General features: G+C 49.1%; 2 protein-coding genes across 4 annotated transcripts in view; one reads left to right on the top strand and one right to left on the bottom strand.

The window, feature by feature from the left end:
- Positions 1-22047, top strand: part of Actn1 (actinin alpha 1) — a 121690-nt gene extending 99643 nt beyond the window's left edge. The window contains exons 9-22 of one of the 3 annotated variants that reach the window (XM_004649277.3): positions 1571-1663; positions 3053-3283; positions 5928-6075; positions 9907-10057; positions 10900-11008; positions 11591-11731; positions 12668-12850; positions 13510-13644; positions 14673-14852; positions 16118-16264; positions 17216-17296; positions 17720-17785; positions 18933-19091; positions 21348-22047. In XM_004649277.3, the coding sequence (XP_004649334.1) occupies positions 1571-1663; positions 3053-3283; positions 5928-6075; positions 9907-10057; positions 10900-11008; positions 11591-11731; positions 12668-12850; positions 13510-13644; positions 14673-14852; positions 16118-16264; positions 17216-17296; positions 17720-17785; positions 18933-19091; positions 21348-21506 (1983 nt within the window). In that variant the 3' untranslated portion in view covers positions 21507-22047. The remainder of the gene's footprint in view (positions 1-1570; positions 1664-3052; positions 3284-5927; positions 6076-9906; positions 10058-10899; positions 11009-11590; positions 11732-12667; positions 12851-13509; positions 13645-14672; positions 14853-16117; positions 16265-17215; positions 17297-17719; positions 17786-18932; positions 19092-21347) is intronic. The other 2 variants (XM_004649279.2, XM_004649278.2) reach the window with 2 other exon arrangements.
- Positions 22048-23945: 1898 nt separating this feature from the next.
- Positions 23946-25392, bottom strand: LOC123462167 (cyclin-A2-like). Its single transcript, XM_045154703.1, has one exon. The coding sequence runs from the start codon at positions 25375-25377 to the stop codon at positions 24106-24108; it is 1272 nt and encodes a 423-aa protein (XP_045010638.1). The 5' UTR covers positions 25378-25392; the 3' UTR covers positions 23946-24105.
- Between the last annotated feature and the right edge of the window lie 2234 nt (positions 25393-27626).

Genomic DNA, 27626 nt, shown 5'->3' with positions numbered 1-27626 from the left:
GTGGTCCTTCTCAGCCACAGCTTCAAAGGAAGTAGCTTTGGTGACATCAGGAGATCATTACCCCAGCCAACCTTGTGGGGTACATTGACTTGGTACCTACAGTTTTGCTTTCTTTCCCCCCCCCCCCCAATCTTACGGATAGGCTTCTGGGAAATAATTTGCCTCCCCAGGCCCTCTGGATTCTCTGATTACCTGGTGGTTCTCAAGAGAAATGGCAGTCAGCTAGGATTTCTGCATGAAGGGCCATGACATCTTCACCATGTGGTTGACTTGGAAGCAGGGGTGATGGGACTCCTTGCCTCAGTTTCCTGAGACCTGGAACTCTCATGGCACCCGCTGGCCATTTTCATGTCTTAAAGCCCCACCTTACTCTGTAGGGTACAGTCTCCTGACTTTGCACTTGAGAGGACTTTTGGGATGATCTCATTCTGCCCCACTCTTCATGTGCCCAGCCCAGTCACCCACCAGGCATATGATCTGGTGGAAGTGTGCCCCCTTTGAAAAGTTCTTAGAAAAAAAAAACATGTACACTTTTCTTAGTCATTCCTTCCATTTCTTAGGAAGTTCTTGATACCCAGCCTTTCATCTTGCTGCAGTTGAAATCCAATTTTGTCTTGTTCATCGATGAGGTTTCAGAGCTTGTCTTCGCCTTCCTTGAACCAGGTGGTCTTTACCATCTGTGAGTGATCTGTGTCCAGAGTCTCAAGGTGCACAACTGTCTTTCCAATAGGCATTATCTTCTCCAGACGGTCTCCCTGTGCTCCCCAAAGGGCTTCGTGAAGTTCGTTTCCCTTTGGTGTAGGGTTAGCATGTATTTAAGGACCCTTCAAAATCAACTAAATGAATGGATTTGGGACTGCAAGACCCACCCCGGCCACCAATGGCGCTGTCTCTTTCCTCTCACTGCTGAGGCACTTCTGTGGCCTCTCCTTGCCCAGCACTGGGTGCATGGTGTAAGCTAAGCTGAGCCAGTGGTACCTGTGCTGGGCCTTGTGGGCCTCCCGCCCATGCTGTGTTGATCCTTTTGCATACACTGTAGCAGCCTTTGGTTTTCTCAGAAGGGCTTCAGGCTTCGAGCCAGGAGCTTTGAGAGATTCTGCAGGGAACCCCAGAGGCCCCATTATTTCTAGTCAACACCTTTTTACACTCCCAGTCTTGAAGACACACATCTCCAAGTTCCTGGCACACAGCCCGAGCCTTGCGATCCCATGAATTCCAGGATGGGAATGGATTTCCATCCCTCTCCTCCTGACCTGATAATCTTGATGGCCTGAGTCACTGGATTGATTTTTTTCCCCCCACCCAGCTTGTGTGGTGGCAATCAGGCTCTTGGCCAGGGGCTCAGGTCAGCCACTGATACCTTTATCTGAGCTCACCTGGCCCCTGGAACCTAGACATGGACTGACAAAGAGGAAGAGAGAAAAGCGGATTGATTGCAGATCCTCAGGGACTTCCTTCCAATCGTGGGACAGGGCGGGGGGGAGGGCTTTGTCAGCATGAGTGTTCCGGCGTTTCCAGGAGCCCCACTGCTAGGGCAGACCGCTCATAATTTTCTTTGTTTCGTTGCCAGGCGGAAACAGCAGCCAATCGTATCTGCAAGGTGTTGGCCGTCAATCAGGAGAATGAGCAGCTTATGGAAGACTATGAGAAGCTGGCCAGTGATGTGGGTACCCCTGGGTTCTCCTGGCCTGGCCCCAGCAAGGCCTTGTATACTATCCTGAGAGAAAGAAGCCCCCAGCACCTGTACCTCCAACTCTGTTCTGGTGACTCACTTCAGCTTAGTGTAATGTAGGATCCGAGCACGGTTCACGTAGGGCAGCTCTGCTCTGCTCTGGCTCTAGATTTTTGTTTTTATTTTCCCCACTTCCCACGTGGGTGTTGAGACTGGGGATCTCAGAGGCCTTCCCAGCCTGGTATATTGCAGCTCTGTGAGTTTTTTCCGAACTAGAGCAGGGCTGCGTCTGGAGCCGAGCAGGCTTAACAGCCAGGCCTGCCAGGGACAGATCTGGGGTTGCTGTTCTGCCAATGGCTACATTTGGGTTAAGGCAGCACTTGCTTTATCCCTGAAAGAATTCAGCCTTTGGAACTTCTCTAGCCTCTTGGTGGATCTGCCCTCCAGTATAGTGAGATGCTTGGCAGCATCCCCGCCCCCCACCAGGGTAGTGCCCAGGGTTAAATTCCTGCTCCACCACTCATTCTAGTCACCATGTCAGATCACGTGATCTGGAAGACCCTTGGTTGCCTCCACAGTATGGGGGTGATCACAACACTTTGGCCCTATGGGATTCTTGTAATTGTTCCCATGAGTTAATCTGATGAGTGGGATGTGCCTGGAGCTGTGTTCATATACTTCCGATCATCCCTCACTCACAATCCTCCTCCACCTTTACTGCCGTCTCCCAGGCTCCTGGATAACAATCCTAGCTGTTCCCTGCCTGTGCTTCCTACCCCAGAAACCAGCCTTTTGGGCTGGCAACCTACATTCTAGAATCCTACAAGACCTAATGGCAAGCAAGCACCTCAGACAATAGCTATTGAACTCCTCCATCAAGTAGATAAAGGGCCAGACGTGGTGGCGCACGCCTTTAATCCCAGCACTTGGGAGGCAGAGGGAGGAGGGTGGCTGTGAGTTTGAGGCCACCCTGAGAATACATAGTGAAATCCAGGTCAGCCTGGGCCAGAGTGAGACCCTATCTCAAAAAGCCAAAACCAAAAAAAAGTAGATAAAGGATCAGAGGCCCGCCCAGTTAGAAGGACCTATGCTGGAGCTCAGCTCCTTGCCTGTCGGTGGAGCGGCCCGTGAGAGAGGATGAGTGATGCAGGCTCTGAGTTGACTACGCTGTAGTTGATCGGGCTTCAGGAAGCCTGGGGGTTGTTAATAGGCAGCACCCAGAAGCCTGATCACATGACATAAGGAAGCTGGGAAGGAGTGTGCTATCAAAAGAGGTCCCTTGGCAGCCCCCCACCCCCGTCCCCAAGGAAACCGACCCTTCATACTCCCTGTTCCTGGCATCCTCACTCCTCTCTGGCCACTCTTCTCTCCCTACCTTAGCTGCTGGAGTGGATCCGCCGCACTATCCCATGGCTGGAGAACCGGGTGCCCGAGAACACCATGCACGCTATGCAGCAGAAGCTGGAGGACTTCCGTGACTACCGGCGCCTGCACAAGCCGCCCAAGGTGCAAGAGAAGTGCCAACTGGAGATCAACTTCAACACGCTGCAGACCAAGCTGCGGCTCAGCAACCGGCCTGCCTTCATGCCCTCCGAGGGCAGGATGGTCTCGGTGAGCACCGGGGGTGATCCTGGGGCCCTGCCAACCCGCTTCTGTGCCGACTAAACACAGTGGCACGGGTGGGGGCAGGGAGTGGGTCAGGTTTTCTTCTCGCATACTGTGCTCCAGAAATCATTTCTCCCCTCCGCATCGCCACTCAATCCCAGACTTCCCCAGTATCACCAGTCTTCCTCCTTGAAGAATCATCTCTTAGGGCCTGGAGAGAGGGCTCAGCAGTTAAGGCACTTGCCTGCAAAGGCTCATGATCCAAGTTTGATTCCCCAGTGCCCACATAAAGCCAGAAGCACAAGGTGGCACATGTATCTGGGGTTTGTTTGCAGCAGCTAGAGGCTCTGGTGTGCTCATTCTGTCTCTCTCTCTCTGCTTGCAAATAAATAAATAAAAAAGATTAAAAAAGAAGAAGAAGAAAAGAAAGAATTAGCTGGACATGGTAGCGCATGCCTTTAGTCATGGATCACCACGAGTTTGAGGCCAGCCTGATTCTACAGAGTGAATTCCAGGTCAGCTTGGTTTCACTCTAGGAATGAAACCCTACCTAGAAAAACACAAAAATAAAAACAAAAACAAATAGAATCATCTTGTAAATAGGATGCCTGGTCATATTGAATCAAGCAGTAAAGTTATTTTAATTATTTTAAAGTAATTTTATAAATATTTTAAAGTAATTTTAAAGCAGTAAAGTTAATTTTCATTTACATAGAATCTTAAGTACTTTCAAACTAGCATAATAACAAAAACCCCTAACCTCACTTTAAATAGCCAATGGTTTTTTTCTGTAGGATATTGACAGATCCTGCCATATTTCAATAGGATACTTATTATAAATAAGTAAAGGACAGAAAGTAGAAATTACTTATAATCTTACTACCCAGTATTAATATTTTTAAAATATTTTATTTTTATTTATTTACTGATTTGAAGGAGAGAGAGAGAGAGACAGAGAGAGAGAGTATGAATGGGTGCCTCCAGCCACTGCAAATGAACTCTAGATGCATGTGCCCCCTTGTGCATCTGGCTAATGTGGGTCCCAGGGAATCAAACCTGGGTTCTTTGGCTTTGCAGGCAAACAAACACCTTAGCTGTTAAGCCATCCCTCCACCCCCCAGTATCAATATTTTAAAATTTTATTTTGAAAAGATCCTTTAGGTCTTTTAGAAACTTTATTATTGATTTACAGGTACATGGGCAGGGGGGAGCTCTATGTCGGCTTTACATGGGTGCTAGGGAATTGAACCCAGACAGGAAGGCTTTGCAAACAAGCACCTAAAACCACTGAGCCATTTCCTAGCCCTATAAATATAATTTTTAAAATTTATTTGCGAGAAAGAGAGAGAGAATGGGCGTGCCAGGGACTCCAGCCACCGCAAACTCCAGACACAATGCGCCACCTGGTGTATCTGGCTTATGTGTGGCTTATGTGAGGAATTGAAGCTGGGTCCTTGGGCTTCACAGGCAAGCGCCTTAACCACTAAGCCATCTCTCCAGCTTGCCATAAATATAATTTAAAGAGAATCTCAGAGTATGTTTTATGTAATAAGTGCAAAAAAGAAATAAAAAAAGGAAAAAGAAACCCACCCAATAGGCTAGGCATGTTGTCTCCTACCTAAATGCTAACACTTGGGAGGAAGAGGCAGAGACAGAAGGCATCACGAGTTCGAGGCCAACTTGGACTCCACCACGAGTTTCAGGGTAACATAGTTAGACCATGTCATAAAAACAAAACAAAACTCTGCAGTCACATTTCTGTATGATGAAATACTCTTATGTCCTTTTTGTTTTTGTTATTCATCCCCATAGGGAAAACGTGTACAAGCCAGAGGAAAATGAAGGAGTAAATTTAATAAACACACCAGGGTGGGGCCTTTGTCCTTTCAAACAAAGAATGACAGAAACATTCAGTCATATTCAGCAGAACCAGAAGGGCTGGGCCAAGATGAGAGCAAGCTGGGTTGGAGTAACCCTGGAGGGAGAGGAGGGGCCTTGGATGCCTTGCGTAGCTTGGGACACTGGGCCTGTTAAATGCAAGGACTTAATCATTTGAGTGACCAGAGCCACTGTCAGCCAAGGGGGTGTTCTTGAGAAATAGAGGAAGTGTCCCTGCCATGAGGCAGGTGTGGCCTAGATCCAGTGCATGGCATCAAGGATGGCACACAGGCTAGTTCTGCTCTCGTTATATCCAGCTGGGTACCTTCATGGTGACGATAGGGAGGCCCCGTGTGAAGGGAGTGTGCATTTGCACTCATATCTCTTTTCACATGCATGGCTGGCTCCCTTGCCCTGGATATTTCTTGGGACCTAGAGGCTTGGATCTGGGGCTATGTAGAGGCTGAGTGGCTCCAGTGCCAGCTTGTCTTGTTCATCGCTCTGGGCCCCTGGCTGCCTCTTAGATTTCGGAGATTGGCTGGGTCTCTCTGGAAGCCAGTCCTGGGCAGGGAGGGCTTTGGTCTATTTGTCTTGCAGGACTCCAAACTCAAAGCCCTATAGTTAGTTGTCTGGCCCATGAGGACTCAGACCCCACTGTGTCCAGGAGGCCTGGCTCCTGGGTGCTAGGGAAATACCAGTGGGAGCTAGGCGCTGGGGAAGGATGGTGGGCTACAGGGTGCACGGGCTGAGCCTGTCCCTCCTTTCTCTACAGGACATCAACAATGCCTGGGGTTGCCTGGAGCAGGCAGAGAAGGGCTATGAGGAGTGGCTGCTAAATGAGATCCGGAGGCTAGAGCGGCTTGACCACCTGGCCGAGAAGTTCCGACAGAAGGCCTCTATCCACGAGGCCTGGACGGATGGTGAGGCCTCCTCTGCTCTGCCTCTCCTGCGCTCTTGCTTTCCCAGTCCCGCCCAGCCACCAGACAGCCCCTTTCTTCTCTTGCTTTTGTTTTATTTCGTCTAGTCTCTTACTGGCTCTCTGGCATCAGGCAAGTTCATTAGCCTTTGGGTTGCTTCAGTGTCCTAGTCTGTAAAGCAGGATAATGACAGTACAGCCTCATAGGTTTGCGAGAATTAAATCGTGAGGACACGGGGCAGGCTGAGGAGTCCTGACAACGCAGTTCCGTGCAAGTGCTGACTTTTTCTCTCTTTTTAATTTTAATGTTTTTTATTGACAACTTCCCTAATTATAGACAATAAACCCATGTAGTTCCCTCCCCTCCCCGCAAGTGCTGACTTTTTCATTGTCTTTGTTACTGTCACTGTTTCTTCCCAGTCCTTCAGGGTAGCTTGGAATCCTCACACTGTCCCCATGTAGCAATATAGATTTGCACTCAGGCCTGTTTACAAAACAAACAAAAACCTGTGAAATACAGGGGTTGATGCCTCTCCTGTTAGTTTCCTAGGCTGCCATTACAAATCTAGTATTTGGTGGCTTAAGCCAACAGAAACGTACCCTCACAGTTCAGGAGGATGGAAGGCCTAAGTTGAGGGTTCAGCATGGTTGGTCCCTCTGGAGATGGTCTCACGCTTCTTCCAAGTGGGGTGTCTGGTGGAGCCTGGCTGGCTTTGGCCTTGCTGCCTTAGGGCTGCATCCGAGTAGTCTCTGTCTCCCCCTGGTGAGTCCCGTTCTCTGAGACCGATTCCTTTTCCTAGTAAAGACCAGTCATTGGATTCAGGGTGCAACCTATTCAAGTTTAAGATCGTCTGAACTGATTAAGTCTGCAAAGACCGAACGTCCAAATAAGCTCATGTTGTGAATTGACATGAGGCTGGAGGTTGGGGGAGGGGAGCAGCACCCCACTCAAAAGTTCCTCAGTGTCGTGAGGCTAAAATATCAGGACATTTTCTGCTGAGTCTGGTGCCCAGCAAGCGGAGCACGCTCAGTGTGACTTCCTTGACCTTTCTCTTAGCTTCCTTCCCTCTTTAAATCCTGGTCTCCAGTTCCAGGGAACCAGGATCTTTGCCTTAGAACATGTGCACCCTCCTCCCCATTTACGTTGACTGAGGCACATGAGCCATGTCTGGTGACTCCTGTTAATGGTCAGAGTTACCTGAAGGGAAGCAATCTTATTACACATGGGGTGGTCTTTTCCTTCCAGGCTGGCCTGGGCTGGAGTGGAGAATGGTCATCTATCTCCTTGGGCCTTGCAGGAGACCCCCCGTGCTGGGGCAGACCCAGATGCTGCTAGAGCCCAAAGGCTTCCTAATTCATCCCTGTAGCCCTGTTTTGTGTGCCTCCCACTCTAGAGGGGAAAAGGAGAGCACACCCCGTGGCTCTGGGGGAGTGACCTGGCTTGCTATAGGGGACAGGAATGCACCTAACTCCCACAAGCAGGTGGGGGAGGGGACCCGCTGTGGGTGTGCATGCGGCGGAGGGGCATAGTAGACATGGCCTTGGTGCACCTGCCATCCAGGTTTGTTCTGACGTGACGGCTTACAACAGGGATTTTGGCACCCCCCCCCCCCAGTTTGCTACCTACTAGCAAGGGCTTGAGAGGTTCTGGCATACATGAGAATGTCTTGGGGACATAGAGGCAGTCATGGGCCCGGGGACATTTGTGATGGCATGTCTACCACCGTGCAAAGTAAGGAGCCAGAGAGCTCCACCATAGGGCAGTGAGTGGCTTTGTCCAAGGGATATGATGCAGAAGGGTAGTCTGCCCTCCACACCCGAGGGTGCTGCATCTCTGGACTCAACCAACTGACAATGAAGGTTTTCTGTTTTTAACGTTCAGGGAGATTTTTATTATAGCTTAGAATTTTAGGAAAGAGAGCTTTAAGAGAAGGAGCATTTAAGCCCCAGCAAGTAGGAGAAGGCAGCAAGGCAGAGCTCTTGCCCAGGGAGGCAAGAGGGGATTTGAGAAGCCCACCTGGAGACTCAGGTTGGGTTTTTATTTTTTTATTTTAATTTTTTTAATGAGCCTCATGGACAGCGCTCCTGTCAGTGGTCAAAGTTAACTAAAGAGAAACAATCATATCACACATGGGTCATTTTCTTCAAAGCTAGCCTGGGCTGGAGTGGAGAATGCCCCTCTCTCTCCTTGGGCCTTGCAGGAGTCCCCAGCACTGGGGCAGACCCAGTCTAGTCCCAGCATCAGGTGTCTAGATTCTCAAGACCTCTGGAAAAGGGCTGTTTTCTCAGAAATCTTAAAAATATTAAGACCAAAAAAGAATTGCATCTGTATTGAACTCATATAGATGTCTTGTTGTCTGTCATAATTTGCTGAACAGGACAGACTAAGAGTTAGTTAGTCTAGGAATGGCTTAATGTGTACAGGTGAATATGTGTAGATACTTTATAGAAGGGATTTGAGCAATTTTGGGTTTTGGTACCCTTAAGGGTCCTGAAGTGAGTTCCCTGAAGGTCTAAGGGATTACGTGTACCAGTCATACCATGGAGCTACCATAGAAATTCTGACAATGTGCTGCTGAATAATTTGAAAGTAGGACACATGATTTATGTAGGAGTAGATAAATGAAATATTTGTCATGTTTGTTATTACTACTATTACTTATTGCTTTTTCTTTTTCAAGGTAGGGTCTCACTCTAGCTCAGGCTGACCTGGAATTCACTATGTAGTCTCAGGGTGGCCTCGAACTCACAGCGATCCACCTATCTCTGTCCCCTGAGTGCTGGAATTAAAGGTGTGCGCCACCACGCCCAGCTTATTTATTGCTTTTTTTAATAAAATGGTTATATACTCTTAGCCTCCTCTCTCTCTCCCACCCCATTTCTGCTGAGGGTCTTTGGTGGGGTCACTGGTAGTCATTGTGGGGACCAGTAGGCCACAGTCAGTCTCTGCAGGGGTGAGGGAAACATGGTGTCTCAGGCCATTCCCACCCCCCCTGAGGTTCTTATAATCTTCCTGCCCCATCTTCTGCGATGTTCCCTGAGCCTTGGCAGGCAAGATAGGGATCTGATTTAGTGTTGCTTTATTTATTTATTTTTAAATCTAAACATGTTGTATTATAATTTTAAAGAAAAAACAAACAAACAAACAGGAAGGAATGCCTTATTGGGACACAACTATTGTCCTCCCAGCTCAGCCTTTGGTGACAGAGTGTTCCGCGATAGCGCAAACAGGGAGGTGGGCATGACCGCAAGGCTGGGTCTGCTCTGCCCTGTGCTCATCCTCCTCAAGGCAGCTGGGGTGCATCCCTGGGAGGATTTTGTTTTTATATCTCTGCTTTTCTCCTATGGAAATGGAGGCAAGGACATCTGAGGGTCAGAGAAGGCTCTAGAGCAGGATGTGCTGACTGTACTGCGAGTGACCAGAAGTGAGGTCCGCTTAGGGATGTTGAGGGACAGCCACGGTAACTAGAGAGATTCTAAAGTTGTGCTCTCTTTCCTGCTGTTTGCATAGCAAACGTGTTCTGTCTTGTGCATTCCCACATATTCCTGCATAGCCTTCATGTAGGTAGTGCGCGCTCTCCAGTTGCGTGATTGGAGCTCCTGGATGACCTTTCTACGAACCCACTTTAACTGCTCCGTGGAGGGGGTTTGAGAGCATCTTTCCCACCCTGTCTGCCTAGTAGAATGTTCTGGCAGCCTGCTTCCTCACACGGCAGATCACTGCATGCGGGCACCTCCCTCGGAGACCCTTCCAGAAGTAGAGCTCCTGGGTGGTTGGCTGGCACCACACTTCCCTGGCTCCTGCTCAGCTGCGTGCCCTTCTCTGTGACCCCAGGCAAGGAGGCCATGCTGCGGCAGAAGGACTATGAGACGGCCACCCTGTCAGAGATCAAGGCCTTGCTCAAGAAGCACGAGGCCTTCGAGAGTGACCTGGCTGCCCACCAGGACCGTGTGGAGCAGATCGCGGCCATCGCGCAAGAGCTTAAGTAGGCCGCCTCTGGTGCCCCCACCCTTTGGTGCCCCAGTGTGAGGCTGGGGTGCTGCTTTCTCAGCTGCCGTGGGATAAGAGTAGCAGAAATAAAGGGGTTTAAAAGACAGTGCCTCATGCTCTGGGGGAAGGGAGTCAGTCCAGAGGACAAGGACTTTTGCTGGGGAAACGGCCAGACCACTCTTATTTTTGTATAGATGGTCAGTCTTCACCTGTCATCTATGCAGGACCAAAGGATGCCCAAGTTGTTGTTGTTTGCTACTTTATTTTACTTTCAAACTAACTTTTAGGTTTGCATAAAAATAATGAAATTCATTATGGGATTTTCCAAGCTGTGGGTTAATTTTTTTATTTTATTTTTTGGAGACAGTGTCTTACACTGTAGCCCAGGCTTCTGGCTGTGCACAGACAGTATAGCTCAGGCTGACCTCAAACTTGTGGCAATCCTCCTGCCTCAGCCTCAGCCTCCCAACAATATATTGGGATTACAGGCAAGAGCTGCCCCACCCAGCTCCCAAGCCTTTGTTCTAGGCTCTGGGCCTTGTCCTTGGGTCACACCAGCTCTCTGCAATTGAGCAATGAAGTTAAAGCTGGGGTCACCACCACCTTTGTTTGGAGCGTGGGTGGTTGGAGAGAGGACTGGCCACTTGTCTCCTGCAAGCCAGGATGTGGGGATGGGAGAGGGCCTGGTAGGTGCATAGTACAGGAGAAAGCAACGCCCTTCCCCTAGCTTTTCCAGCCCCGCTAGCACTCCCCTTATCTGAGGATGTGAAGGCCAGTCCCCCCAGTTAGCCCTCAATGCTCATCACCTGTCTCCTTGCCTCTTCTCTCCCACTGCAGTGAGCTGGACTATTATGACTCACCCAGCGTCAATGCTCGTTGCCAAAAGATCTGCGACCAGTGGGACAACCTCGGAGCCTTAACTCAGAAGCGGAGGGAAGCTCTAGAGGTAAGGGCCCTGGGTGGACAGGCAGGTCCGCAGCACAAGCTGTGTGTTTCTTCTGTCTTGTTGGTTCTCTGATTAAAAGGTCTCCACAGTTCCCTGAACGGTCCCAATGCTGTCCTCACTGCAGGTGGTGACGAGGTGGCAATGCCTCCTATTTGCTGGAATTATAACTCGTCCTACAGTTAATTGTACTTGCTAGCCCAACCCCAGACTTTTGAGAACTTTCCTGTTCCAAAAACAAGACCCTCTGGAGTGAGGACAAGTGATTCCCGTGTGAGGTTACTCTGCCGTACCAAGATCTAGGATCTCAGGAGAGCTGGTTCTCTCTGCCTCATCCATCCAGTGTAGTTGAGCATCAGGTTCAAGGCTGTGGTCACCAACAGCTTTGCTTGGGGCATGGGCTGTTGGAGAGAACTGGCCACCTTCAGTCACCTGCTGCCTCTGGTTTCTTGAAAACCAAGGTGGTGAGAATGGGAGATGTTCTAGACCGAGATACATTAGGGCTTGCCTGGAGGGGTGAAATAAGGGTGGGAAGAACTGTGTATCAGTCTGCTAACCCCCCACCACCACACTTGGCATTCCCAGCGGACAGAGAAGCTGCTGGAGACCATTGACCAGCTGTACTTGGAGTATGCCAAGCGGGCTGCGCCCTTCAACAACTGGATGGAGGGGGCCATGGAGGACCTGCAGGACACCTTCATTGTGCACACCATCGAGGAGATCCAGGTGAGTACCCCGTGTGGCTGCTCCCAGTAGGGTAGACTGAGGAAGAGCACCCCAGAGATTTCATAGGCTGGAAGCCTTAGCTTAGTTTTGAGTTAATTTGACCAGGTAATAAATACATGTACACATGGTATAGCGTCCAAAATATAAAAGGGAGTGTCAGTCTCCCTTATCCATAGGTAAGCAGTATGACTACACAGTCTCTTGTACAAAGACAAAATGTATTATTTATTTACGTGTTCTTCTAAGTACTTTCTTTGAGCATAAAAGTAGGCTTTACTATATACCATGTCCCAAACCTTGACTTTAACATTTATTTTGGAATGCATTTCAAATCAATTCTCATTTTCCTCAATCTTTTATAAAACTGCAGAGTGTTAGATTCCAAAGGTTTTTCCGGGGCTGGGATGTAGCTCGCTTGATAGAATGCTTGCCCAGCACGCACAAATCCCTGGTTCAATCCCACCCATCACATAAAACTGGGTATGGTGGCACATGCCTCTAATCCCAGCACTCAGGAGGTAGGGGCAGGAGGATCCAGAGTTGAAGGTTATACTCAGCTCCAAATTGAGTTTGATACTAGCCTGGGCTATATAAGACCCTGTCTCAAATTACTTAAAACAAACAAAAAAGGATTTTCAGGAAGATGAAGATAGTATAGTGCTGGGGGTGGTCCCTTGAACAGAGCTCGTCCCTGATCCGATGCTGGGTTCAAGTGGTGGCTGCTAGCCTCACCTTGCCTCGCCTTCCTGTAGCCCCCCCTTACCTTCCTGGTTCTCAGCCATGAGAACTTGTTCTGATGTTCCAGGTCTCCCACAAAGGTGAGCCCGGCCTCTGGTCCCCTTTCTGTGACCTCGTGAGCTTCCTGGGCTCACCTTGGCCTGAGGGAAGCACTGTCTTCTCTGTCTGTTCTGATCTTGCATTTCCATGTCTGTCCAGGGACTGACCACAGCCCATGAGCAGTTCAAAGCCACCCTCCCGGACGCTGATAAGGAACGCCTGGCCATCCTGGGCATCCACAACGAGGTGTCCAAGATTGTTCAGACTTACCACGTCAACATGGCGGGCTCCAACCCGTACACAACCATCACGCCTCAGGAGATCAATGGCAAATGGGACCATGTGAGCTGAGGGGCCGAATAGCATGGGCTGAGTCATTGTACATTTCTTTTTCTTTCTTTGTTTTTTTTTATTTTAAGTTTTAATTTAATTTGTTTATTTAAGAAAGAGAGAATAAATATGAATGGATGTGCCAGGGCCTCTCGCCACTGCAAAGGAGCTCCAGACACATGTACCACCTTGTGTGTTTGGCTTATGTGGATATTGGTAAATTGAACCTGGGTCCTTAGGCCTTGCAGGCAAATGCCTTAACCACTAAGCCGTGTCTCCAGCCCTCTTTTTCCTTTTTTAATTAATTTATTTGTGTGAGTGCGTGCACGTATGTATACACGCACCAGAGTCTCTTGGTGCAAATGAACCCCATCCTGCTTTACATGCGTGGCTGGGAATTAAACCAGCGCTGGAGGGCTTGCAGGAATGTGGCCCGCTGTATATTTCATAAGGACAAGGATTTTGTTTGATTCCCTCCAACCCATTGATTGGTTTTTATTGATTTCTCTTATCCAGTAGCGAATGAATGAATTTCTGGAACATGTTGATATCTTAACTCTTAATTGTAATTTTGACCCACTCCTTTCTCTCGAGGGTCTCTTATTTCCTCACTGGGCATACAGGGTAGATGGCTGACCTACCAATAGAGTCCCATGTTTTCTCCACCCCAGGTCCGGCAGCTAGTGCCCCGGCGGGATCAAGCCCTGACGGAGGAGCATGCCCGCCAGCAGCACAATGAGAGGTTACGCAAGCAGTTCGGGGCCCAAGCCAATGTCATCGGGCCCTGGATCCAGACCAAGATGGAGGTGGGTCATGTAGGAAGTAACCTGGCGGTTTCCCACCCTTTCCCAGCACCATCCCAGCCATCCAGGTCAACTGCTTCCTGGGAAGGACCCATAATTGTTCAGCTGCCCTCAACAGGGTTGAGGCCTGTGTGGGGAATGTTGGTTTGATCCCAGTGTCTGGTTGGGAGCAAAGATCAGTGGGCGGATACTACTAAGGAGTTGCCTATGAAAGCCCCACAGGAAGAACAGCTCTTGAGTGCCTGAGTCAGCTCAGTCTTCTAGCTTCCCCTGCCTCCATTACTGCTCCCTGCCAATGAGCCAGTCTTTCCCAGAAAGAGACCTGAATGGTCCCTCATCGGGAACAGAATTTAGTTGAATTATATGGGCTAGAGAGGGGAATATACATACATACATAGAGAGGGCCAGGGAAGAGGCACTGCTTAGCTAGAGTATAGCAGTTACGGAGCATCTTAAGGGCAGAAACCTTGTCAGGTTGATGTGGGGACACACCCACACATACACACACACACACACACACACCCCACACACGTGAATGACAGGAAATGCTATCAGGACAGGCATGAATGAACAGAAATGGCTCTCACAGGCAAAAACTGCTTCTACGAGCGAATGACAAGACGTGGACTGTAGGGAAGGGTGCGGGCCTAGGACAGACACCCCAGGAGGCAGGCCAGTAGGAGCAAGAATGTGGCTTGCTGAGGAGGCAAGAGAAGCACGTTGAGGAATGTGAGGGACCTGGCTCAGCAGGCACAGGGAGGGTTTAAAGGTCAAGCCAAAGGAATGAACATTTCAGTTAGTACCCATCACCTCCCTCAGGCTAAGACACACATACATACGAGATGGAAGATAGTTCATCCAATGCCAGTGTTCAGCATGCGCTGTTGAGTGCATACCAGGGGTGGTTCCCCCGGGGGCTACGATGGGAACCAGGAATCATTTAGGAGGTTAACCCAGTGACCCCAGGGGACCAGTTCTGCCCCATGAGTACAGAGTGGGGTGTTTGACAAGAGGTCCTTCCGGGTGAGCAGGAGATCGGGAGGATCTCCATCGAGATGCACGGGACCCTGGAGGACCAGCTCAGCCACCTGCGGCAGTATGAAAAGAGCATCGTCAACTATAAGCCAAAGATTGACCAGTTGGAGGGTGACCACCAGCTCATCCAGGAGGCGCTCATCTTTGACAACAAGCACACCAACTACACCATGGAGGTGGGTGGCTCCAGCCCTGCTTCTCTGGGAGCATGCTGGGGTCCCTTCCTGTCCTCCACCTGGGATGGGGTAGTTACCCATCTCCCAAGAAATCTGCTGATAGGAGCAGAAATGCTCAGTCTGACCCCCTTAAGCTCTGTGTCTTGGGTCTGCCTTCTCTATGTTCCCAGCAAACTTTTTGCAAACACACACCTACCTATCTGGCCCCTAGCTCCAGAATTTGATTTGTTTTGGAGTGGAGATCAGGAATCTCAGGAGTGTTTTTGTTGGTTTGTTTTTTGAGGCAGGGCCTCACCCTAGCCCAAGCTGCCCTCAGCCGCCTGAGTGCTAAGATTAAAGGCATGCACCATCATGCCTGCAAGGGAATCTCTTTGTTATTGTTGTTTTGTTAGGGTGTTTTTTTGCATTTTTTTTTTTAATGAGAGAGAGTGAGAGACAATTGGTGTGCCAGGGCCTCCAGCCACTGTAATTGAATTCCAGACACATGTGCCACCTAGTGTGTATGGGTGACCTTGCACGCCGTGTCACTTTGTGCGTCTGGCTCACGTGGGATCTGGAGAGTCCAAACATGGGTCCTTAGGTTTTGCAGGCAAGCGCCTTAACTGCTAAGCTATCTCTCCAGCCCAAGGAATCCCAGTTTTTCACAAGCCCCCCCTCCATAAGCTCCAAACCGGTGCTTCCCTAGATGACTTACAGTCACACATCCCTTAATGGCAGAATACGTTCTGCTTTGTTAAGCAGTTTCCTCACGACGCTGTCTTCATAGAGCGTACTTAGAGACGGCTGCTCTGCCACCAGGTGGTTACACTGCAACCACCGCACTCTGCTTGGCTCATCTCTGACCAGAAGGTCATTGTGAGGTGCCCCGCTTTTTATCAGTTTGGATGAAAGACATGTGTGCACTCAATGAATGTGGTTGTGGACTAGGACATGCAAGGGATTCCCCGCTGTTTTGTCCTTTAGTCTTTCACTCTGTCAAATCTGCCTGCCTTCTCTAACGGACACCCATTGGCAGGTCTTGGTCTCATTGCTGTCCCAGAGGCCTGTCTCCTTTCCCCTTCATCTTCCAGGACCCTCAGTCCTGGTAGGGTGCCCGTGTAAAGTGTGCTGGCCCTCGCTCCTCCCTCTGGTGATTCCGCGACTAAACACAGAAGGCCAAGTTGGCTTGCTTTGGCATCTTTCGAGACAGCAGGAGGAAGGATGGTGGGGCAGTCTGGGGCCCAGAGCCAGGGCCCCTGTCTGACGGACACGTCACTTGTGCCCAGCACATCCGCGTAGGCTGGGAGCAGCTGCTTACCACCATCGCCAGGACCATCAATGAGGTGGAGAACCAGATCCTGACCCGAGATGCCAAGGGCATCAGCCAGGAGCAGATGAACGAGTTCCGGGCCTCATTCAACCACTTTGACCGGGTGAGAGCCCCACTCCTTGCTCACCATAGAATGGTCCCCTAACCCCCTGCTCCAGGGCCCTGGAGGGCACTGCCCAGGATGTGTGGGCCTGGACCTTGGCGCGGGTGAGAAGGGAATGGGAGGATCTGACATCAGCCTGCCCTGTCTCAGTACACCCCCACGGAGCCAGGTTTTCTGGCTGGCACTGGAAAGCCTGTCCTGGTACCCCATACGCTTTCTTGCTTCCCGAGAGTGCTAATGTTGTGGGTGGGGAGAGGACCTTTGACCCCTGATTCTTCCTCTCCTCAGAGAGGAATGAGACTAGCAGAACCTCAAGTGAAAGCTTGCTGTCTCTCTAGCTGTGGAGACCGCTCATACCTCTGTCTTGACGGAGAAGCAGAGGGGAAACTCCTTGCCCCCATACCTAGGCTGCCTCTGGGACATCCTATGGGGGACATCAGAGTCCTCTGTTCTGGGGTCTCATCTCATCTCTGGGGCAGGCTGGGCTGTCAATCGACTGCCCGTTTCCAGCGCCCTGGGCGTGGGGGCAGCCCCAGGGAGGGGGAGTGATGTTTCAGTGCTGTCCACCACCCGCCTGCTTCACTGCACTCCAGGCACCTTGGGGTGGGGGTGGGGACTCCAGGGGACATCGGGCAGCCCGAGAGCACTTCCAGGGGCTTCTCACCCTTGTGGCTCATCATGTTTCCCTTCAGCCCTGCTTCCTAGAGCAGGACTGTGTGTGCTGGGGACAGGGCTCCCTCTGGAACCTTGTCCAAGTGTGTCTAACTGTGTGCACTTTTATTTCCCCTCTCCCCCACCCCGTCACCCTCCACCCTCTCCATCCGCATGCCTTTGTCCCCGTGTCTCCCCACATATGCCACCTTTCACCCGGGGCATGGCCCACCCCACCCCTCACGGCCTTTACCTCCCTGGCACCGCATGGCTCGCTGCCTGGCGCACCGCGGCCCCAAGGATCACTCCGGCACACTGGGTCCCGAGGAGTTCAAAGCCTGCCTCATCAGCTTGGGTTATGATATTGGCAACGACCCCCAGGTACTCGCCTCCTGCATGGAGCACGCTCAAGGGTGTCCTCTGGGGCGAGAAATAACGCGTTTCTCCTTTTTTTTTCTCCTTTTCTCTCTGTCTGAACCTCCCTGTCCCCCTTCCTGTGGGCCATGGGGCTCGTCCTCTTCTCTGCTGTCCCCGTCTGGTTCCCTATCGGACTCCTGTGACCTCCGCCCTGGGTTACCTTTCCTGGAAACTTGGCTGGGTGTCCATCTTCCTCTTTCCTCACCATGCTTCATTCTGTGGATATATTTCTTCTCGGACCTTCCCACTCTCCTCTGCCCTTGCTGACCTCCAAACCGTAAATGTCACCTTCCCCTCTGCTGTCCATACCCTTCCTCCTGGTCTTGGGCCGGCCCTTCCTCTTCCTGCCCGTCTGTCCCTCTGTGTCTCGGTGCCACTGCCTCACAGAAGAAAACAGGCATGATGGACACGGATGATTTCCGCGCCTGCCTTATCTCCATGGGTTACAGCATGGTAACGTAAACCCCACCCTCTGCCTGCCAGGCCCTGGCTGGAAGGCAGTCAGCTGACTGGAGAGGCTGAGTCCTGGGGCAGCCCGAGGCCCTTAGGCTAAGGCTGCCCTCCCAAGAGGAGCTTCGAGTCCCTATGGTTGGGGAAGATGGCACTTACCAACAACCTGGCCCGGGTGTGGCAAGGAAGCCTCCTGGCCTCCTCACCTCTGTCTCAGTGCCAACTCATGTTATGGCACTTACTAAGGGACAGGGCTTTAACACATGCACGCACGCACGCACCCGGGGATGCCTGGGCCGACCCCAAGGCTGGCAGGAACAATAACCTTGTTTCATGTCACACGATGTAGGCGTTTGGATTTCTATCCTGATGGTAGTTTCAACTAAGCCTGCCCTACCACTCAGTCATTACCCCAGGCTCCCTTTGATCCAGCTTTTTGAGCAAGGCAGGGCACTTAGCTGGGTGGGCAGGTAGGTAACTCCTGTCCATGGCAAGTGCGGAGCCCAAGGGTGCAGCTAGATACAAACTCAGGAGCTAAATCCCAGATCTGCCATCAGTAGCTTATGACCTCACATGAAGTAAGAGAAGTCCTTCAGGGTTGTTGTAAGAACGAAAAAAAGGAAGTTATCATGAGTACCGGGCATGTGTTTGTTGGGCGATATAGAAGGGGAGAACAAGTTTGGAGCCAGACTGCCTGAGTTCAAATCCTAGCTCCCTACTAACTAGCTGTATGAGCTTGGGCAAGCCAGCCTGACTGGCCCCCACATTTCTCATCCAAACAGTGAGCTAATAAGAGCTTTTAGAATTGTGGTGAGGATTAAATGTAGTAAAATACGTAAAACATTTAGAATGGTAGCTATCATATAGTACATGCTTTGTGGGTTTTGGCTGATGTTGATGTTACCATCATTATAATTCATACCAGCATTATTTTCTGTAAGGGGAACCCAGGCTACCTGTAGGGGGTGGGAAGCCCTGAGTTGAGGGTTGAGGACCTGCCACACCCCTTAGGACAACCCAGGTCAGGTCCCATGGCTGTTGTGTCTGTCAGTTTTCACCTCAGGCTACATAGTCCATCGGGGCTTGAGGCCCACATTCGGTATTCTCAGCAGTCCATGGACTGACAGGCATCACTGGCTCTTTCCTCCAGGGAGAGGCAGAATTCGCCCGCATCATGAGCATCGTGGACCCCAACCGTCTGGGGGTAGTGACATTCCAGGCCTTCATCGACTTCATGTCCCGAGAGACAGCCGACACAGACACAGCCGATCAAGTCATGGCTTCCTTCAAGATCCTGGCTGGAGACAAGGTAGGTCTCCTGTGTGTAAGCTGTGAAGGGGGTTACGATGTGAGCACCTCAGTCATTCCAGGGTCCCATCGGGCTTTGCTTGGTGCCGTGCATCTCTGTCCATTGTGTAAAGCCTTGGTCTCAGCGATAGTGTTGGGATATAGTATTATCCTAGGGGTCCTCTCTATGGAGTGCTGTAAGTCAGTGGAGGCCTCCTCCATGTGTGAGCAGGGGAGAGGCAAATGGCATGGGTTGGAATGTTGAGTTGGACAGTGGAATGCCCATGAGGCTTGGTCCTTACATCTTCCTAGGCACAGGTATGGGACGTCGGTAGGGCACGTGGTGGGGTGGAGGGCGGGGAGGAACCAACCTTTCTCATTTTCTGACTCCGAGCAGCTGCATGTTTCAGGTTTTCCAGTCTCCCTGCAACACCTGGCCTGGCAGTGGGAGGGGTGCAGAGAGGCTGTTCTTATGGAAGGCAGAGGCCAGTCCAAATCCTGGCTGTCTGAAGTAGTCACTGGTGATGCTGAGTGTCACTCAGATCCACAGCCTTCTTTAGGCAGGGCCTTGAACGGAACAGTAGGAGTCCCAGATTCCTCTAAGACTCAAAGAGGGTCCAGAGATGTGAGATTCATGGGGTCATTCTTATGCCACCCTTCTTTCAGACCTGAAGGCACAGTTATGAAAAGCAAAAGCCAATAGAAGCTATAGTTTCTAGCTGGGCATGGTGGCACATACCTTTAATTCCAGCACTTGGGAGGCAGAGGTAGGAGGATAACCGTGAGTTCAAGACCACCCTGGGACTACATAGTGAATTCCAGGTCAGCCTGAACTGGAGTAAGACTCTACATGGAAAAAAATAACAAAAAAAAGAAAAAGAAACTATATAGTTTCTAAAATGTGCCAACCTATAATGGGGTAAAAGGGATCCCTAAGTCTGAATTGAGTTTAAGTACACTCTTGTTCAATTAGAGTTGTACCACCTTGAAGCTAATAGAGTCCTCAGAAACCATCTAGTTGAAGTGACCGGTTCTGTAGAAGAGGAATATAGCTTAGGAAGGTCTCCTGACGTTAGGATGCCCAGAGGGCAGCCCGCCTCGCCCTAGTGTGACACACGGTTCGCACAAGCTCCTGAGTGAGCTCCCCTGGGTCCTCCAGCTCCCGGGAGAAGCAGCTTCCAGGTGGAACTACCACCCTGAGGACGGGAGAGCCGCAGACACAGGCTAGACGCTAGCCAAGGTGGGGCAAGACCCACACTTTTTGTTCTAGATTTTTTTGTTTGCTTGGTTGTTTTTTCAAGGTAGGGTCTCGCTCTAGCTCGGGCTGATTTGGAATTTACTATATAGTCTCAGGGTGGCCTTGAACTTATGGCAATCCTCCTACCTCTGCCCTCCCAAGTGCAGGGATTAAAGATGTGCGCCACCACGCCCAAGACCCACACTTTTTGTACACTAGTTAAGAAAGTGGGCCAGGGCTCAATTCCCCAATATCTATGTAAAGCCAGATGCATGAAGTGGCACATGCATCTGGAGACCGTTTGCAGCAGCAAGAAGCCATGGTATTCCTTTCTCTCCCTCTCTCCTTGAAAATAGTTAAAAAAAAAAAAAGACACTGAGTTGTGTGTACTAGTGCATGCCTTTGATCCCAGCACTTGGGAGGCAGAGGTAGAAGGATTGGCATGAGACTACATAGTGAATTCCAGTTCAGCCTGGGCTACAGCAAGACCCTACCTCGGAAAGAAAGACAGTGGGCCAGATTTTGATTTTGTATGCTGCTCTTATAGCAAACATTATAGCAAGCAGTATTGCTCATCTTTCCTTAAACTCAGACCCTGGGGGAGGCCTTCAGAGCCCAGCTGAAATAGTGAGTAGGGCTGTTTGTTCCCAAGACAGTCTTTTCCATTAGAGGACCTACTAACACCGCACCAGCACGTGGTTATTACATACTAGTGTGGCACATGGGAAGGCTAGGTGTGATTCATGTGTGGAATTCATTTAGAAAGAATTAAAGTAGGCATCATAAGTGGAAAACAACTGGTGTATGTATATATGGATATGTGTGTGTGCATGCGTACATATCTTTGCAGCAGAGATAGCATAACAGGGCGAACCCCCATGCTCATAGGACCGGGGGGACAAGGAGACTCAGACAGTGAAAAATGGGGACTGCCTGGGGCACCGAACATCACCGGCAAGTTTATTACAGTTTTGCGGCAGCCCCGCGCAGCCTTAGGCCCCCCACGGTTTGCGACCCCTGACCGCTGCTCTCTCTCTGCAGAACTACATCACAGTGGACGAGCTTCGCCGAGAGCTGCCGCCGGACCAAGCTGAGTACTGTATCGCAAGGATGGCCCCCTATGCCGGCCCCGACGGCGTGCCCGGTGCCCTGGACTACATGTCCTTCTCCACGGCTCTGTACGGCGAGAGTGACCTCTAACCGGGCCCGCCCACAGCCCCTCTGCCTCCCCGTGCGCCCCTTCCTGCACCTCCCGCTGCCCCTCCTGCTTGCCCAGGCTCGGCCTCCAGTGGGGGCGAGCTTGGGACCCAGGCAGCATCCAGCCCGCAAAGTGACAGTTTACAAAATTATTTTCTGCAAAAAAGAAAAAAAAAAAGTTATGTTAAAAAAGGAAAAAAATGAAAAAAAAAACACAAAAAAACTACATATTTTATTATAGAAAAAGTATTTTTTTTCTCCACCAGACTTAAATGGAAAAGAGGAACAATTAACTATTTGCACCAAAATGTTTTTGTTTTGTTGTGATATAGGAAAATGACCAAGCACAAAGTTATATTCCATTCTTTTTACTGATGTTTTTTCCCCTTCCATCTGCTGTATTCATTTCTCTGCTCTCATGTCCACTGGGTCGGGGTGGGGGAGGGCGCACTCCTGTCAAAAGGCACATTGGTGCATGTGTGTTTGCTAGCTCACTTGTCCATGAAAATATTTTATGATATTAAAGAAAATCTTTTGAAATGGCTGTTTCTTTAAGGGAGATCATTTACGTGGCTTCTCATTTTTAACTCTCCTCAGAAGTGTGGCTGGCTGCTTTTGTTAGTGTAGTGTGGCAATATTTGTAAAAATTGAATATTGCCTCTTAAAAATAAGACAGATTAGGAGATTATGGGTGATTCTGATGTTGCTTAACACTGACCATACTAAAGAAAAAAAACAAAAAACAAAAAACGATGGGCATGGTGGTGCCCGCCTTTGATCCCAACATGGGGAGGCAGAGGTACGGTAGGAGGATCATCTTGAGTTCAAGGCCACCCTGGGACTACATAGTGAAAAAAACTACCATGACCTTCTTCGCTGCTGGCTCACTGCCTTCCAGAAGTGTTAGGGGAGGGGGGATCAGGGATGGTATGGGGCACCTATACCCACTTCCTATAATGCCTCTAGTATGGATTTTTTTTTAATTAACAACTTCCATGATTATAAACACTATCCCATGGTAATGCCCTCCCTATCCCCCCCACTTTCCCCTTTGAAATTCCCATTCTACATCATACCCCCTCCCTTTCTCAATGAGTCTCTCTTTTATTTTGATGTCATGATCTTTTCCTCTTATGATGGTCTTGTGTAGGTAGTGTCAGGCACTGTGAGGTCATGGATATCCAGGCCATTTTGTGTCTGGAGGAGCACGTTGTAAGGAGTCCTACCCTTCCTTTGGCTCTTACATTCTTCCCGCCACCTCTTCCGCAATGGACCCTGAGCCTTGGAAGGTGTGATAGAGATATTACAGTACTGAGCACTCTGGTCACTTCTTTCTAGCACCATGATGCCTTCCGAGTTGTCCCAAGGCCACTGCCATCTGAAAAGAGAAGATTCTCTACCAAAAGTGAGAGTAGCATTAATATATGGGTATGAACAATAAGAGAAGTGCTTACTGGGCAGTTTGGTGAGCATAGTGTATACATTTAGCCAGACAACAGCAGACGTTACACCCCTAGTGCTCATGACTACCCCTGTTGTAGGTTTTCAGTATCAGGGATGTATTCCCTCCCATGAAGCAGGCCTCCAGTCCAATTAGATCTAGTATGTTGTTTTTGTTTTTTTTTTTTTTGGTTTCTTTTAAACATATACATGTATTTACATACATATACTTAGGTGTTTGGAAATCTGCCCTTTGGTTTTGCCCTGATCTTAATCCTGTTATTATCACATTAGCTATCTATTCTTTCTTTACCCTGTCCTCAGTGATCCAAAGTTCAGCAAGCATGTAGTGAGCTACTAACTTCACTTTATCCACAGAACTCAGACTACCAATGCAAAACCAGAAAAAGCACCAAGTAAAAGTCTAGTGAAAAAGAAGAAAAAGAAGAGGACTATTAATTAAGGCCAAAAGTTGTATGTTCGTATATAACTATTAAAGTATATTTATTCAGTATCAACAACTCTGGGTATTTTTTATTCAAAAGTCAGTTATAATAATGGTTGAGTTTTTGAATAAGCTGCCTGGTTGTTTTTTTTTTTAGATTTGTTGCTTTCCATTTGCTCTGTAATCTGTTAAATTTGTAAAGGTTGATGAGGAATGAAAGATTTCCATAAAAATTACTTCCATAAGCTCCTGCCACATGTGTAAAAGGCTAATCTTCCCAGCAGCTTGCTCCACTGCACTAAAAACTAGCATGTTTCGGTCTTTGCTTACTTTATGACCAAGTCAACAAGTTGGTCTAGTTGTTTCCCTGAACTATTTTAACATTAGAGGAAGGTTTCCTACTCCCCACTGAATAATACACTGAAGTCACAATTTTATCTCAAATTAACTTTGACTTAAAGATTTCCAATCAGTTTATTCTTAATTATTCTGACAGCTGGTATCATTAATACCTTAACAAAGACACTTAAAATCAGCCAATATCTAAGATACAGGTACAAAAGATATACAAATTCAAAACCACTAAAAGTAAGAGATTACCATAATTTGAGTGTGGCTGTAACATTGACATTCAGAAATAATTGTGAAATCAAAACCCAAGATAAGAACTATACAACATTGGCTTTGGATAATTTTCATTTTAGCAGTCTTTCACTCTTACACATTTAGTGTCTCTGGTGGGTTGAGGAGAGAAACACCATGATACTTTGAGTTCTTGTACTTTTCTCTTATTGACTGTTGGGCATGCTGTGGTGCTTTGAGGTAGGTCTGGTGAAGGTCCATGAGGCAAGGCTTAAGACTTTCCAGGGTATATCCGGTCTTTTGTACTAGTGAATCAGGCCAGCTTTGTCCTGTGGCTGTGTAGAGTGTTAGGTGAAAGGCAGCTCCAGCAATAAGTGATGGCAAATACTTCAGGTATGGGTCAGCATCTATCAAACTTAATTCTCCCAAAAACAATGCTAAACTTTCAACTTTGCAGTTTGCAGGCTGCTGATGCAGAAAATATTGGGTAAGAAACTGATTTACTGTTGGTGCAGCTAAGTTAAAAGCAAGGACTTTCAAAACTAGGTGCTCCATTCTCAGCACTTGTTTCTTGGTATAGGTATCATCTGTAATGTACACGAACTCTGCTACTTCTGGGGGGTATATTTCTTCAAACTTTGAAGCCAGCACCATAGCAGCAGTGCCTACAAGCTGAAGCTTGCCTCTCAACACAGACATGGATGAGAGGAATCGATCAATGTAGTTCACAGCCAAATGCAGGGTCTCATTCTGGAGTTTATATTCTTCTCCCACTTCAACTAGCCAGTCCACAAGTATGGCCCGCATACTGTTAGTGATGTCTGGCTGCTTCTTCATATATCCAACTTTAGGTTTACATTTGAGCTCCATTTCTCTAAGGTATGTGTGAATATCCTCATGGTAGTCTGGTACTTCATTAACACTCACTGGCTTTTCATCTTCTAATACAATTGACATGTCCATAGTGTGTGGTGATCCAAAACTACCATCCATTGGATAATCAAGTGGTACCAATGGTTTTCTGGTTCCAGGTAAAGCGACGGCAGTATTAAAGGCCAGGACATCTTCACACTCTGTTTTTTTAGACTCTGTTGGTCTCTTTTGAGGTTCCTCTTCTGCTTCATCCACATGAATGGTAAATCTAGGCTGTTTATCGCTTGTTTTTAAAGGAGGAGCCCTAGTGACATGCTCATCATTTATGGGAAGGTCCTTAAGTGGTGCAACCCGCCGCGTCTTGGGCCTCTGCTGCAGCGCGGGATACAGCGCGTTCCCAGCCTTCAGCGCCCGCGGCTGCTGGGCGGACGCCACCTTCTTAGGGTTGACATTGTCCTGGTCTTCCGGCGGCAGAGAGGGCAGGGCCGAGCCCACATCGCGCGCCGCAGGCCTGGGCGCCGAGTTGCCTAGCATAGCTGCTCCCGAGGGCTGAAGGTGGGATCCGTCAGTGGCGCCAAGAGCGTGCGCGAACCCGGACGAGCGCAGCCGCCGCGCCCGAACCTGCCCGCTTCCCCGGCTCGGCTGCGCGGTCCGCAGGCAGCAGAGACGCGTGGAAGCAGACGCAGCGGGGCGGGAGGAAAGAAGACCCCAGATGCCGCGAGCAGCCCAGATCTAGTATGTTTTTTAAAAAAAAAAAAATTTTTATTTGTAAGCAGAGAGAGAGAGAATGCACGAGCGAGCAAACACGCAAGGGCCTCTTACTACTGCAAATGAACTCCAGATGCATGCACAGACTTTTGCCTGTCACTTTATGTGGGTACTGGGGAATTGAACCCAGGTTGTTAAGCTTTGCAAGCAAGCACCTTAACTGCTGAGCCATCTCTCCCACCCCCCTCTAGTATGTTTTTGACCTTGGTATATTTACTCTTCCTACACTTGTTTTTTTCATTTTGAAAAAGACGAGTGCTTTCCTCAACATCCAGTGACCTGAAAGTAGGGTCAGTGATGCCGGGCTCCCTGATGATGAAGCCCCAGCTTGATTCTCCATAGCGTCAGGCTGCTTTGTGACTTCCGTATGTCTCCCAGTCATGCTGTTTTTTGTATAATTTATTTTTATTTATTTGACAGTGGGAGTGGGGAGAGGGAGAGAGAGAGAGAATGAAAGCACCAGGGCTTCCAGCCACTGTAAACAAACTCCAGACAAATGTGCTTCCTTGCGCATCTGGCTAACATGGGTCCTGGGGAATCGAACCTGGGTCCTTTGGCTTTTGCAGGCAAACGCCTTAACTGCAAAGTCATCCCTCCAGCCCTCGTCATACTATTTCTGCTGTAGTAGATAAGCAGCAGAGTATATGAATAGCATATATGAGTCCTTGCATTCAAGCACCAGTACCAAAAGAAAAAAAAAAAAGCCTGGGGGATCACAGACAACAGCTGCCCAGCTCACAGGAAGCTTAATGAAAAAACAGAATCAGTACAGCCACCCCCATCACCTGCATTTTCAAAAGATTATCTCTCCCCCGCCCCCCCCAAATACTTCTACCTACCTCAAAATGCAGGGATGTGGAGAGGATCCTTACTCACATAATTTGACAACTGAGGTTATGTAGCTGTGCTTGGGAGCTGAGTCTGGGGTAAGGTAGAGTTTAAATCCATATCTGCTCCTTTTCAAGTGGGTAAACAGTGCTCTGCAGTTCCCTTATCTAAATTAAGTGGTAATAGCAGCGCTGCTGTGAACTTGGTGATAAACAGCTCAAGGAACACTAGTGTATATATGCATGATAATCATGGCCAACTGAATTGTAAGCTTCAAGGGTTCCATTCAGTTGGAGGAATTTTAAAAATAAAATGCCTGGGCTGGAGAGATGGCTTAGTAGTTAAGGTGTGTGCAAAGCCTAAGGACTCAGATTCAATTCCGCAGTACCAATGTAAGCCAGAGGCACGTGGTAGCACATGCATCTGGAGTTTCTCTGCAGTAGCTAGAGGGTTTGGGGTTTGGTGTGCCTAAAACTTGGGGGAGCAATCTGTTGGGCTCTCCTCAAAAAAATAAAATGAGTGCCAGGCGTGGTGGCACATGCCTTTAATCCCAGCACTTGGGAGGCAGAGGCAGGAGGATGGCCATGAGTTCGAGGCCACCCTGACACTACATAGTGAATTGCAGGTCAGCCTGAGCTAGAGTGAGACCCTACCTCAGGAAAAAAAGAAAAATAATAATAATAAAATAAAATTAATAAAATTCATAATGTACGTCCCCTCTATTAAGGGGACTAAATCCAAGTCAGGACTTTTCCAAGCTGGTACCAGGGCTGACAGTCTTCATTGTAAAACCCTCTTGCTTGAGGATTAATTCAGTGGTTTCTGGGATACTTGTAAACCAAGGAAAGAGGGAATGGGCCTGAGGGCTGCGGAGGAGACTGGAGTGGGCAGTTGCTTTGGGAAACTCCTAGGTTATGCCACTGAATGGTAGGAAGCTCCTGGGATGCTCTCTGAACAGTTGTCCCTGAATTTCCATGGAGAAAACCACAGAACTGGGGTGCAGAGGGTCAAAGCTGTTTACATGCAAATTAGCCAAGCCTTTGGAAGGCAGAGGTAGGAGGATCACCATGAGTTTGAGGTTACCCTGAGACTCCATAGTGAGTTCCAGGTTAGTCTGGACTAAAGGGAGACCTTACCTTAAAAAAAAAAAGGCAAAGTAGTATGGGAGTTCAGCAGAGAAATTACTT

Source organism: Jaculus jaculus, chromosome 7, assembly GCF_020740685.1.
Source record: "Jaculus jaculus isolate mJacJac1 chromosome 7, mJacJac1.mat.Y.cur, whole genome shotgun sequence".
NCBI lineage: Eukaryota > Metazoa > Chordata > Mammalia > Rodentia > Dipodidae > Jaculus > Jaculus jaculus.
This window is presented reverse-complemented; position numbering and strand designations above follow the sequence as displayed.

Coding starts and splice junctions, on each gene's coding strand:
- LOC123462167 (XM_045154703.1), bottom strand. CDS start 25,377: ATGCTAGGCAACTCGGCGCCCAGGCCTGCGGCGCGCGATGTGGGCTCG.